Genomic DNA, 13,666 nt, shown 5'->3' on the forward strand with positions numbered 1-13,666 from the left:
ATTAGTTGCCAGCATTTAAAAAAGCAAAGAATGTCACATGATAATTTAGGTTTCTAACTTCTCTCGAAAGTTCAGGTGGTCTAGGAGGTTGAGCTTCACAGTCTCCCATGGCAACAATTAGCTCTAGCTGACTAGCAACAGGCCCCTTCAGAGGGGAAGTGAACCCTCTGTTCACTATTCTTTACTACTTATACCACCACCTCCCTCATTCATGGGACCTGGCTGGCCTCTACAAACATATGAACTAGATGGTCTCTCTGGACACTTCTATTTCTCAAATTATCATTTATAATGCAGTTTTCTTATGGGAAGCTACAGTCTGACCACCCCTCATTAAATATTCTTTTAGGACCCATTGAATAGTTTCAGAATAGAAGGCCCTCGAGCAAAGAGGAGGAAGCAGTAATCTAATGGTTCTAGGAATGAACCATGCCTGGATAGGCAGAACATAGAGCTCAGGGTCTTCCATCTGCTCTTCATTATTGCCTAAGATTTGGTAGGGAGATGAATGGTTAAGTAACTCTCCCCTTCCATCCTAGAATCAGAATGAACTTGGACATGAAAGGTCAGAAAGTTTAATTCATTCTGGACCCTGGACATTCTGGACTGGCCATCCTGTTCTCATTCCAGAGCCACAGACTCCTGCAGCCTCTAGATGCATGGACAGATGGGCGTGGAGGAAAATCCCAGCTATCACTGGCATTGCTCCTGGCTCTGAACTCTGCACCAGATGACTTGGTGCTGGGGACATAGCAATGAGATTTGAAGTAAGGACAAACCTTGAGACGACAACCAAATCAATCCATTTGTTTAACACATGAGGGATTTCAGGCTTAAAGAAAGGAAGTAACTTAAGCTGAAGGACACATGGCACAGAATTCTGGTCTTCCGTAGGGAATATCACTTTCAATATCCTATATCCATATGCTATATCCTATATCCTCCCATTTCCTATACCCTATGTAAGGACTGAGCCTGGACTTCAGCCTTCATTGGCCAATAAGAGATGATTTTCACAGTTATTTGCCCCGTGCCATCAGAACCCACCTTTGTTCTCAGTTTCCATTTCTGATTTTTCACACGTATGCGCTTTATGTCATCTGTCGTTTTAGGAACTGGGACGAAAAGCTTGCAGGCATAGGTGGGATCTATTCCCTTCGTGTAGGAACCCTGGGGGGAAAACAGAAAATGGCTACTCTTGGTTCCTCTCTCCGAGAGGAGGGAAAATCTAGTGCTTGGCAAGATCCGAAACAGGGGTGAGCTCTGACTCAGGGCGGCCTGAGCCTGGCCAGTTAGGCAATAGTGTGTGCAGACTGGCTTAAGGAGGATAATACTAAAGATCTGGAACAAGACCAGAAAGAGATGGTCAGCCATCCCCAGTTTTCCAGAGGACGACCTGCCTCACCATGCCTGCTTCTTCTCCTCTTCTCTCATCTGTCTGCTGGGAAAAATCCTAGCTCCCAAGAATCCTTGATTTGAATTAGGTTTCAGGTAAGAAACAGAAGTAAAAATGCCAGAGAAAATTGCATTTTAACCTACAAATAGACTTTGTGGCCTTGTAGACATCTGTGTACTGTGTCAGGCTGACCTAGAAACATACACATGACTTCCTGATTGCCTAAGCCACAGTGCAGCTCTCGGGGCCGGGGATCAGGAGTTGGGGTAGGGGTGGGAGGTGATTCCCTGCTTCACATGATTTCCCAAGGCTCTGCCTTTCTCTTCCTGATAGGTTTCTACATGTTGTCCCTGCTCAACACACTCACAATGGTATAGATTAATGGGGAGTCCACACAGAAAGAAAGTGACTGTTGAAGCCTGTGAAGCAGCAAAATGGAGCGGGAGGCCATACAAAGGGTCTGCTGAGTGGGCTGAAAGGCTCCTGTCAGCCAGCCTCCACAAGGAAGTGAGGCCAGTCTGCAGACCGCCCCTCCCGACAGGAGTACCTGCAGTAAGGCGATCTGGTTGTGAATAAACGCATGTATGGAGTAGTCCTTCTTGACTTTCTTTGCCAGTACAGCCCAGTGCTGGCTCACAGAGGCACATCTGATCAGGGTGTTTTTATCGAGCATACCTGCGGGGGGTGGGGGGGGAGATAGATAAACCTGGTACCCTTTAAACTGGATTGCAAAGGGAAGACTCTTGAGAAATCCCCAATACATCCCAGCATACTTAGAATATACTTGGAGAGATGGATGGGCAGTTGACGGATGAAGTCCCGGTATTTGCAGGCTCCAAAAGACAAGTCTCTGACAACATCCAGGTCAACCAACAGATTGGAGGGGATGTACCCTGCCTTGAGCGTGTGTGCTTTTCTGGAAGATAGACTATTCATCTCGGAAATGCACTGGAGCGAACTCTTCCATTGTCCCTCTAGAACCAAGCCAGAGAAAGGAACATGGTTTGTCTCTGTGCAACTCCAGGCCAGAATGCATCAGAGTCTGCCCTTAGGCTACTGGAGTTTTGTCATTTCTTCTGCAAAAATGAAATTAGAAGCTCCCTAACCAAATATGCAAGTACTTGCCAAACTTCCCAGCTCAAGAAGATGTCTGTACTTTCAAAGCCTGCCCTGCTCAGGAATGTAATCTGGAATTTTCTTCAAATTAAGGAAGCACTGTAAACAATTTTAAAAGAGGGGAATGAAATAAATTGGTAAGATGTTGCTAATTGTTGAAGTTAGGTGATGGTTATGTGAATGGTTATTATACTATGAGAGGCCCAGTGGATGAATTCATGCATGGGTGGGGTCCGGCCAGCCTGGCTCCAATCATTGGATTGGGACCAGGCCTGTTGGGAGGAGGAGAGACAGCAGAAGGTTAGTCAGCTGGCCCACCAAGATTGGGGCCCAATCAGGGCTGAGCTGGCTGGGGGGAGGGTGAGGGTGATTGGCTGGTGGGCCCCACCCCCAAATGGAGTGGGGGAGACCAATCAGGGGTCAGCTGCCGGAGGAGGGGCTGTAGGAGGTTTGCTGGCCATCACACCCCCCGATTGGTGTGGGGGGCCAATGATCGGGGACAGAACGGGCTATGGGGAGGGGCCATGGGCCCATCGGGGTGATGGGGAGGGGCTGTGGGCAGTGGGCCAGAGAGCTCTGCCCCCAGATTGGGGTAGGGGGACAGATCTGGGGTGGGGCCAGGTGGGGGAGAGACTGAAGGAGGTTGGCTGGCTGGCCTCACCCTCTATTGGGGTAGGGGGGATGATCCAGGGCAGGGCCAGCCAGGGGGAAGGGATGCAGGCCAATTGGGGTGGGGTGGGCCCATCAGGGGCAAGGGTCCCAGCGGGTGAAGGGCTGTGGAGGGTTGGCCAGCTGACCCACCCTCAATTGGGGTTGTAGAGGCTTATCAGGGATGGGGCAGCTGCGGGGAGGGGTTGCGGGAGGTTGGCCACCGGCCCCACCCCCAATCAGGCCAGTTCACTGGCCACAGTGGGAATCATAGCAACTAGTCATTTAGGTCATTATGGCATTCTGGTCACTGGCTTTTTATATATATACTAGAGGCCTGGTGCACAAAATTTGTGCACGGGGGGAGGGGTGTCCCTCAGCCCAGCCTGCACCCTCTCCAATCTGGGATCCCTTTTACAATCCAGAACTGCTGGCTCCCAAATGCTCGCCTGCCTGCCTCCCTAATTGCCCCTAACCACTTCTGCCTGCCAGCCTGATAACCTCCTAACAACTCCCCTGCCAGCCTGATTGATGCCTAACTGTTTCCCTGCCAGCCTGTTTGCCCCTAACTGCCCTCCTCTGTAGGCCTGGTCACCCCTAACTGCCCTCCTCTGCAGGCCTGGTCCCCCCACCCTCAACTGCTCTCCCCTGCAGGCCTGGGTCCCTCCCAAATGCCCTTCCCTGCAGGCCTGGCCGCCCCCAACTTCTCTCCCTTACAGGCCTGGTCCCTCCCAACTGCCCTCCCATGCTGGCCATATTGTGGTGGCCATCTGTATCCACATGGAGGCAGGATCTTTGACCACATGGGGGAAGCCATATTGTGTGTTGGAGTGATGGTCAATCTGCATATTACTCTTTTATTAGATAGGATAGAGGCCTGGTGCATGGGTGGACGCCGGCTGGTTTGCCCTTGAAGGATGTCCCGGATCAGGGTGGGGGTTCCCTTGGGGTGTGGGGTAGCCTGGGCGAGGGGCCTGTGGTGGTTTGCAGTCTGGCCACGCCCCCTAGTGACCCAAGTGGAGGCCCTGGTATCTGGAGTTTATTTATCTTCTACAATTGAAACTTTGTAGCCTGGAGCGGAGCCAAGCCTTCTGCTTGCTCTGTGGTGGCAGCCATTTCTGTTGGGATTTATGTATCTTCTATAATTGAAACTTTGTAGCCTTAAGCGGAGGCCTGGGCCAGCCAGGGTGTACGGAAAGCTTGGCTTCCTCCATCGCCAGGGGCAACCCTAGCCTCCTGCTCTTTCCAGCTCTGTGGCTGCCACCATTTCTGTTTGGATTTATGTATCTTCTATCATTGAAACTTAGTAGCCTTGAATGGAGGCCTAGGCTGGCAAGGGCAGGCGGAAAGCTTGGCTACCTCCATCGCTGGCGAAACCCAAGCCTCCCTCCTGCTCTCTGTGGCCGTAGCCATCTTGGTTGGGTTTATTTGCATATTCACTCCTGATTGGCTGGTGGGTGTGGATGTGGGTGTGATTTTGTGGGGGTAGCGGAGTGATGGTTAATTTGCATATTACTCTTTTATTAGATAGGATATATATATAGATTCTATCTACTTTTGAAATTTTCTATATAAAAATGGTTTAGAACCTATGTGGTATATTTCCTGTCATTGTTTCTTGTATATGTCTTGCTTTGATGTCCAACTTAGAAAGGCCTCGAGGTCAGGCTTCAAATCCCCCACTGCTTCTATTTCCTATTCAAGGAATCCAGTGCTACAAAAACAGTCATTGAGTTTTTCAAAAAGAGTGGGTTGAATTCTAGGGGTGTCAACCATGCCACAGGTCAGGGGCTAAACAAGAGACTTAGCCTGGGACAGAGAGAGGCTTCCAAAGAAGCCCTTGAGAGTTTCCTTTCTGATGTCTAGTCTCAGGTAGCTCTCAAAGGCACCTTGCTGGAGACTTTTGGGTTATAATAACTGATTTTATCCTTGCTTCTCCCCTTCCCAGAGATTCCAACACCATAAGTGAAAAATGAAGGTTGATTCCCCAAATCTGTCATCCCTAGATGCTATTGCCCTCTCAGCCCCTCCAACTCCACTGGGGCTACCCAATCTCATATCTATTGGTTTTCTCACTACAAGCCAACTTACCAGTATTAGATGTTTCCCACCCAACATTTTTAAGCAAGCTTTTTCCCTCTGAATCTTTGGACAAAGGGAAGGATGTGCTCCTGGTTCTGGCTGTCCAGTAGCCAGTTGGAGTATCAAGCTGGGGGTTGTAGTATTTCTCAGGAAATAAAAGCATATGATTGGGGTCTTGACCAAGTTCTGAAAAACAAAAGATCAAGACAAGGTTGTTCTTTAAGCAGGTGTGTGGAAGAAAAATGGCAGTAAATTATTTAATTTCTACTTGTTTATTTTAAATCTACACACAATGGGCCAGGCCAATTATGTCTGTTTTCATTTGGGGCCTCTGAGTTTCTATGCAAAAATCACAGAAGGCCCCTACTTAGATTTTGCCATCCTACCTAGAATGCAAAATTTATCAGAGCTCTTTTACAGAGAGCATGAGAGAGCTGTGGGCAAGAGCTGGAAGAGGGACTGCTTTTCTGGAGCACTAGCTTAATTTTCTTCAATGACATGAATAAGTATCTTTTAGTCAAAATAAAAAAAAAATTAACTTTTTAAGAAAGAAGCTCCCCTAGGACTGTGGTCAGCAAATTGTGGCTCGCGAGGCACTTGCTGCTCTTTGGCCCCTTGAGTGTGGCTGTTCCACAAAATACCACGGCCTGGGCAAGTCTATTTTGAAGAAGTGGCGTTAGAAGAAGTTTAAAAAATTTGGCTCTCAAAAGAAATTTCAATCGTACTGTTGATATTTGGCTCTGTTGATTAATGAATTTGCCGACCACTGCCCTAGGACAAAGAGAAGGTTACTTAACCTTTAACTGGGCTCGACCCTAATATAAGTAGCTAATTGCTGTGGAGGGTGATGAAAACCTTTGAGAGTAAACCACAGAGCAGTGCATGTGGGTGTAAAGGCCAGGCCTTGTGGTGAGGGGTAGCACTGCACAGTGGGAGATGCTCAGGAAGGGAGTTCTGGTTTTCAACCCCCTTTCCTGGGTGACCCAGTTCAAGTCTCTTGAATTACCTGAACTCTGGCTTCCTTATCTATGAAATTCAGGAGCTGGACTAATTTTTTTCATCACTTCTTCCTTTCAGATTATCATTCTTTCACTTCCCTAATGCACCGAAGAAGCCAAGTGGCATATATCGCGATCTAATCGCCCATAGTTCATCTAGTTTAAAAATCCTTTTGGATTCCACTCATCTACAATTATAACCACAAATAAGGTCTCATGGACATTAGGAATTTCCATCATTCAAGACCTCACACTCTGAAACTCCTGCACCTGAGAGCTCCCTCCCAGCCTGCTCTTATCTCCAGTAAATCTGTGCTTCCCCACACTGGACCTTTCACTCCTGGACCCCTGAGAAATCTACCTCTTGCCTCCTTTCTGGTTGTTTTTGCTTCCCTGATTGAGCTGGCCAAACATTTCCAAGATCTTCTCACCAACACACTAGATCAATGGCTCTCAAAATGAAGTCCCAACCAGCAACATCAGCATCAGCTAGGAACTCCTTAGAAATGCAACTTGTCAAACCTGTTGAGTCAGGAGATTTGAGGGAGCCCAGCCAGCTGTGATTTTATAAGCCCTACCTCAGATTCTGATACAAGCTAAATTTAAGAACTGTGCTAGCCTTACTTAGCCCTTTCGCTATCTCCAGCCTTGGATAAACTCCACTTCAAGGCTAGATTTTATGTGCAAGCAAGAAACATAGTGCAATGAGTGAAAAAATAAAGCCCTAGGTTTTGACCTGTTTGCCTGGTTTCTGCAGTGAAGGGTAAAGGACAAAACAATTCAATAGCTTCCCCCTCACATCCCTCCCAAGGCCAGTCCAATCTCTAGCTCACTGATGCAGGAATCACACCAGCCTTAAGTGATAAACACACAGACTAGCCATTTCTGGGCCAAAGGGAGGCAGGAACTCATTTTAAAGGCTTGACAGTTAAAAGTTCCATACACCCTCCTGCATTTGTCATTTAACTATTTTCTAGAAGCAAGTTACATTCAGCAATTTCTCCTTTGGTAAACAGGATCTGGTGTCAGGGCAAAGGACTCTATTCTGCTTTCTGGAAAATCCCAATCTATCTAAGTTTGTCCACAACTCTGGCTCCTTTACCAACTCCAGGAGCCTGACTCTCTGGGCCCTCTGGTCTCTACCTGTAGCCTCGTTTACCTAAAATGGTATCCTGCTCCCTCTGAAACAGGACTCTGATGACGTTGGCAGCAATGAGCAGTAACTTGGGGTCGCACATCTGCAGCAGTAAGAGTGTGTACTTTGCCTTAGTCCGGTGGGTGCTGCTCCCAAACCAGCACAATATCTCCTTCATATTCTGCTCTATTGTCTTATCCAATATCTGGTTCACGGAGAACTTCATGATGTCCCCTTCCTGCTTGCTGAGGTCGATCCGGGACCTGTTATAGATGAAATCCTTCCCCTGTGTGGTCTGAAGGATAGTTTGGAAATAGTGTAACAAATATAAGCTGTCTAACTGTCCCAGAATGCTCACTAGAAACCTCCTCTGAGCTATGTCACCGACCCTTCGGAACCACTCTTTGGTGGTGAAGATCTTCCTAGCCAAGATGCATGTTTCACACCTCTGACACACGGGCACAGTTTCATTTCCCTGCTCACAGCGAAAATAGGGGACAGTCTTGAGCTTTGATTCCATGTTGTTCATGATCCTGAGAGGACCAGCTCATTTTATCCTTGCCCGTGGTCAGCTCCACCAAACAGCAGAGGGACAGGAGAAGCTGATAAATATCCCAAATGACGCTTTTCTATTATAAACATCTCCCAGAGAAAAAGCAAGCCTCTGAGATGGATGGAAAGCTTAGCTCTCCCAGAAACTGCCAGTAGAAGTCTGGCTTTTGGTACTGAACTCCTAGGAAACATGGTTTTACCGTAAATCTCCTAAACCTGGCACTGCTTTTGTGGAGGCAGTTGTAGTATATTCTGAAAGAGCTGGTCATTTCATTTCTAGAACAAGAATAGTGTTAGTCAAATTTAAATAATATATGAACCATTTTTAAAGGGAGAAAATATTGTGTAGCCTGGTGTTGAGCTTCAATTGGTATTGTTATTAATGACTTTTAAATATTTGTGAATATAAAATTAGATGTAACTTCTTATGGTTATAGCTGTTTGATTATAAGGTGGCTATCCCAATGACCGTGAATATATTTACACTCATTTTCTTAACTCATCATCAAAGTAAAAACACAATGTTTAATATAAATTTAAGTTATTTAGCTGCTTGAGAATGCTAACCAGAAACCTCTTTAGGGAAGCACTCCTTAGTGGAAAAATTTTCACTGGGGCAAAGAGCGTACTTGGGGACTTCCAACCTCAATCACATGCCCACCTATGTGTCTAGGAGGCAGCTTCGGAGGGAAAAGTGTGGGGTGTGGGCCAGACTCTTGGGTTTGGATAACAGCCCACCTGCTTACTAGTTCTGTGAACACAGGTACATTGCTTCATCCTCTCCGCTTCAGTTTCCTCAGCTGGGAAATTGAGATAACAGTTCCTATTTCATACTAGTAAAGTCTTTGTGAGGATTAAATGAGCTACCATACACAAAGCACTTAGGAGATTGTCTAGTACATAATTAGCCCCTAATAAATGCTAATATTGTACCCTAGTCACCATAATTATTATTGTCATTGAGATCACTCTTCTGGCAGCTGGGCAATCAATGTTCACTAGGATGTTCATATGTGTGTATGTTCATACATTGAGATGCATGTAAAGAAATAATGCGAATGTGTGTATAGTTTTTAAAAGAAAAATGACATGAAAATAACTTATTTCATGAGATCTTTACCTTTTAACTCTGGCTTATGATCCATTCTGGAGTGACGACTGGGGCCATTAGAGACAACATAAGGGTGTGCATGGCCGTTAGAAATTTTTCAAAATAATAAAGATGTACTGCTGCTAAGTTGGGAAAAATTGCTGTACTAGACTATTACCTAACATAGCTACCCAGCTTGTCCCTGCAGCCAAAATGCCCTTGTGTCAGGAGCCAAGAGTCAATGACAAATTAATTCTAACATTATTTTAGTAAGCTAATGAAACAGAACCTCATGGAAACTTGGTCCTCACCATTGGCTTACTTCCTCATGCCTGAGGACAAAGCATTCTTCGCATAGCTGCCCTTCAACCGCCCCATCCTTTATCTTTAGTCAACACCCTTTACGACCTTAGCCAAATTATCTAAGTCCACATGATCCGCTCAGCCCCTATCCCTCCTAGACATCTCCCCTTCTAGAACTTCCTCATACCCCCTCCCCTGCCTGCAGCCCCTGCTGGCAAGCACTGATAGGTCCACAGTTCACTCCCCGCGCCCCACCTCCCACTCCCTGACTTGGATATAAGGCACCGCTGTAAGAATAAAAATTTGAGGCTTGATCAGAAACCCATTTGTCTTGCCTCCATTCTCCGCGTCCCTTGTTTGTCTCATTTCTCTTAGGTTCGTCTCTAGCGACTGCGTTGTTGCCCCGCGGGTCGGGGCAAAATGGCGCCCAACGTGGTCTAGAGACCCTCCGACGAGAACATCCACTGGAAAGGCCTGGCCAGGCGACCCTCGGATTGAATTCCGCGACCTTCGGATTAAATTCCGCGACCTTCGGATTAAATTCCGCGACCTTCGGATTAAATTCCGCGACCTTCGGATTAAATTCCGCGACCTTCGGATTAAATTCCGCGACCCTCGGATTAAATTCCGCCCTAGATCGCTGCGCACCCGCCGCGAGTCAGATCAGAGTAAGGTAAGTGGATGATTTTACAAACAAGAATTTCCCAAAAAGTTTTTTTGACTTTATTCATGATACCCTTCCCTGGTTCCCCCTAGGAGGAACCATCAATCATAGACGATGGGTTAGAGTAGGAGATGCTTTACAAGATTTTTATCAAGCCTTTGGCCCTGAAAAAATTCCTGTAACGTACTTTTTCCTATTGGAATTTAATTAATGACATGCTAAAAATCCACTCACATGACCCTGACGTTCAAGAAGTTATTAAAACGGGGGAGGAAATTCTTAAAGAAAACTCCCATCCCCCTTCCACACGCCCTTCAGGATTATTATGAGACTTTTGGTCCAGAGAAAATTCCTATTTTAATTGGTGATGGCCTTGATTCAGCACAGGAGAGTTTAAGAATGTCTAAGTGGGGTGCAGCCACGGCCTTACAGCCTGCAATGGAAGGGTGCAAGTCTCTAATAATACCATCTGCACCTCTTCTGCCTCCACGTGTAAACTACTTGTAACCAAGTAAAAAAGAATAAAAGGAACTTCTCAGCAACGGCCAATAATTCTTTATCTTAAAAATCTTTTCTTTCCTTAAAAATAAAAATAAATAAAAATTGAAAAAAGTAAATAAAATAAAAACAGTAGATGCCAGACCAGTACTGAATCTTCCCCCTAAGAAAGAAGGAGGTGGGGGAAGGGAGACACGTGGTGATCCAATATGGACGCCACTCCCCAAGACAGCCAATTTGAAAGGCCTCATCTTTGTCATCTTTATTTATTTTCCAGCTAATGACTTAAAGCTTTTACAAATTCATAAATGCATCCGGGATTTCTGTGCACATGCAAGGGAAAAGGCCAGTTTAAAAACGAGTGCGCATAGTTTTGAGCTGGACTTGACCTTTTTCTGTGTAGAGAATAAAAACCCGAGACTATTTTGGCTTTAAAGATGGTGGAGATGAACCGGGGAGAGAAATAGAGGCTGGTTTCCCAAGGTGATTTAAAGTAACTCTTTTGAAATTACCCACCCTGAGGCAAGTAACCCCCAGGAAGTAGAAAGCAAGTTTACATGTAAATAGCTATGGGTTTGCTTCTTGACTTCTCTAGCAGGAAAATTCTTTTAAAAAAAATTTAGCAGCTGTGCCAGGCCTATTGGCTGGAAATTTACAACTTTTAAGTTCAAATTATCTAAATGTATTGAAATTAATAATACTGAAATGTTGATCTAAGTATGCCTAGTATGAAGTCTAGATGATAGAAGTTAATCTATTAATTGACTATGCCTTATATTTTATTTGAAATGTATCCTTAAAAATGTAAAAGTATTATTGATTTGAGAAATGCTAAGTATTTAATTTTGCTACCTAGGATTTAAAGCTCTGAAAGTTTAAGGTCTCTTTACTCTCCATTAAAAGGTTTTAAAGCTACACCCTTTTTTATGGAGGGAGGGGTGGACACGCCCTTCCCCTAGCATGCAGGTAGGCTGGTTCCCCCCAGCAACCATCTTAGAAGAATGTTAATTTGCATTTCAATGGCTACACCTTTTGCTAGCCGACCTTCCCAGAAAAGGTCAAGTGGCTAGGCCAACCCCAGCCAGAAAAAACATGATTTAAAGTTAACTATTAGATTTTAAAATTTATTCTTAAAAATATAAAGGGTTATTAATAAAGAACTGCTAAATATTTGACTTACAAACTCTGGAAGTTTAAGGTTCAGATTGAATTGGGAAAACTTACATAATTGTGGTAACTAAATGCCTAGAGTGTAGTAAAATGTGTTTTGAGAAAATAAAAAAGGAATTCAAAATATGTTACTTCTTGGTCTGATTTAAAAAAGAGAATTAATTCTGCGATACAGTTTAAATTTAATTGATATTCTTTAAGATAATTTAAGTATATAATCTTTAAATCATATATATACATATATATATATATATTATATGTTTGACCTTTCCAAGGTATTTCAAGGTTTTGAGAATAGCTTTTAAGACATTTCACAGGCCCTTAAATGTATTTCAAAAGTCTATTCTCTCTTCATGGAAAGCTTTATAAAATAATGAAAGTTTTTGCCTGTAAGAAGGGCAAAAACAATATATTTAAATATAGTCAAAATTTTCAACAGCAGTAGAATTTCTAAAAAGACAAAAGCCTCAAGCAGCCTGCATTTTTTAATCGGCTGGAGGTGGGACACTGTTTGTGCTTTTAGATCAGACCAATAAAGTATCAAACCTATAAGTTTACTGAATAAGTTTCTTTGCCTTTTTTTTTAAATTAAAGATACCTACTTAAGTTACCTTATAAATTGGATTTTTAAAATATAATCAATGTCTCATATAAATTAAGTTACATGAGAAGCCAATGTTTTTATAAGTAATTGAATCCTGACTCTTAGCCGCCAGCATTCTTAATTAAGCTAGAGGCGGGGCAACATTTGCCGCTTGTGAGGCAACCGCCATCTTGCCTGCCTCTCTGGCCACGTGGTTACTGCCCACCATCTTGTAATAACAAAGGCCAGTCCCCTTCCTTTAAATAAGCCAATGTCTTTGTAAGCAATTTAAATAAGTTTTCTAAAAGGGTTACTGAAGGCTTCCCATGATTCCTCTGTATATTCAAATAAGCCTAAGAGGATACTTTCAAAATATAATTATAAATTTATAAAAAAGAAATTTTAAGATTTTAAATTCTATTTCACTAACATTTACAGTATAAACTGAAAATTGTTATTAAAATGTTAAATCTGAAAGTAAATTAGTAGTCAGCCTTACTGTAAGAATACTTGTAATATAGCTAGCTAGTCGCCTGAGGCTTGCCTTTCAAGCTGTAACCATACAGGTTGCTTGTTGTAAAAAGAAAGACAAAGATCCTTAAATGAAACTCTCTATAGCCTGCAGATTATTTTGGGAGAAAATAGAGTTTTCCTTCAAACATCAGAGATTGTAATTGATAATCAACGCATCAGACCTCAGAAGGTGTAGACAAGAAAAGATTAAATGACTTTTAGAAATTATTAGGAGACTTTAACTGGTTAAAACCTTTTGTGTACAAAAGAAATTGATAGCCAGTTTGAGATTGAATTGCCATGGCCTAGAACAAAGAATATTCTTACATGATATTCTACAATTTCATTATAATTTTTGATATTTTACAACAGCATATTGTACAATTATCCCCAACTTACAAACTAATTCTTTGAATGTTTGGCAGCAATTTAAAAAGGACATGAAAGAATTTAATCCCTTCCACTGTGTGGAAGGCCCCTTGGGAAAGCATTTGAGCATTCTATATTGACCCTTCTTGCTCTTTTTGCCAAGAGGGACCCTCTTCTCACAATCCAATTGCCCATAGCTGTTGCCTGAGTTTTCTGTTCATGCTGAGGTTAAAGCCTCATAATGGCTGGTACCATGGATCTGTCTCTCGCCCAATGGCGTGAGATGGGCCCTCCCTGGAGAAGAAACCTGGGTTCCCCAAGATCTGTGATCAATGCCAGGGCCCCGCCAGCAGGCGAAGGGATCCCAAGGCAGGTGCTGGGCATGGAATGGAGGCCATGGGGGCATAGGCTACCAAGGAGACAGAACTGAACCTCACATCACCCTGCTTGGCCCCAGAGGATGGCTGGTTAGTCAAAGATGGGTAAGATTCCTCAAGGGAGGAACAACCTAAGACAGGCACAGTCGCAGAGGGGCCATCAGGAGAGAAC

At 44.1% G+C, this 13,666-nt stretch overlaps 1 protein-coding gene across 1 annotated transcript in view; it reads right to left on the bottom strand.

The window, feature by feature from the left end:
* FBXW10B (F-box and WD repeat domain containing 10B) overlaps nucleotides 1–7,904 on the bottom strand; it is a gene marked incomplete at both ends in the record, with an annotated part of 45,803 nt that extends 37,899 nt beyond the window's left edge. The window contains 5 exons of the mRNA XM_079799107.1: nucleotides 1,048–1,170; nucleotides 1,944–2,071; nucleotides 2,170–2,370; nucleotides 5,252–5,428; nucleotides 7,400–7,904. Coding sequence (XP_079655233.1) covers nucleotides 1,048–1,170; nucleotides 1,944–2,071; nucleotides 2,170–2,370; nucleotides 5,252–5,428; nucleotides 7,400–7,904 — 1,134 coding nt within the window. The remainder of the gene's footprint in view (nucleotides 1–1,047; nucleotides 1,171–1,943; nucleotides 2,072–2,169; nucleotides 2,371–5,251; nucleotides 5,429–7,399) is intronic.
* Between the last annotated feature and the right edge of the window lie 5,762 nt (nucleotides 7,905–13,666).

The sequence above is a fragment of the Cnephaeus nilssonii genome (genome assembly GCF_951640355.1).
Source record: "Cnephaeus nilssonii genome assembly, chromosome: 19".
Taxonomy (NCBI): domain Eukaryota; kingdom Metazoa; phylum Chordata; class Mammalia; order Chiroptera; family Vespertilionidae; genus Cnephaeus; species Cnephaeus nilssonii.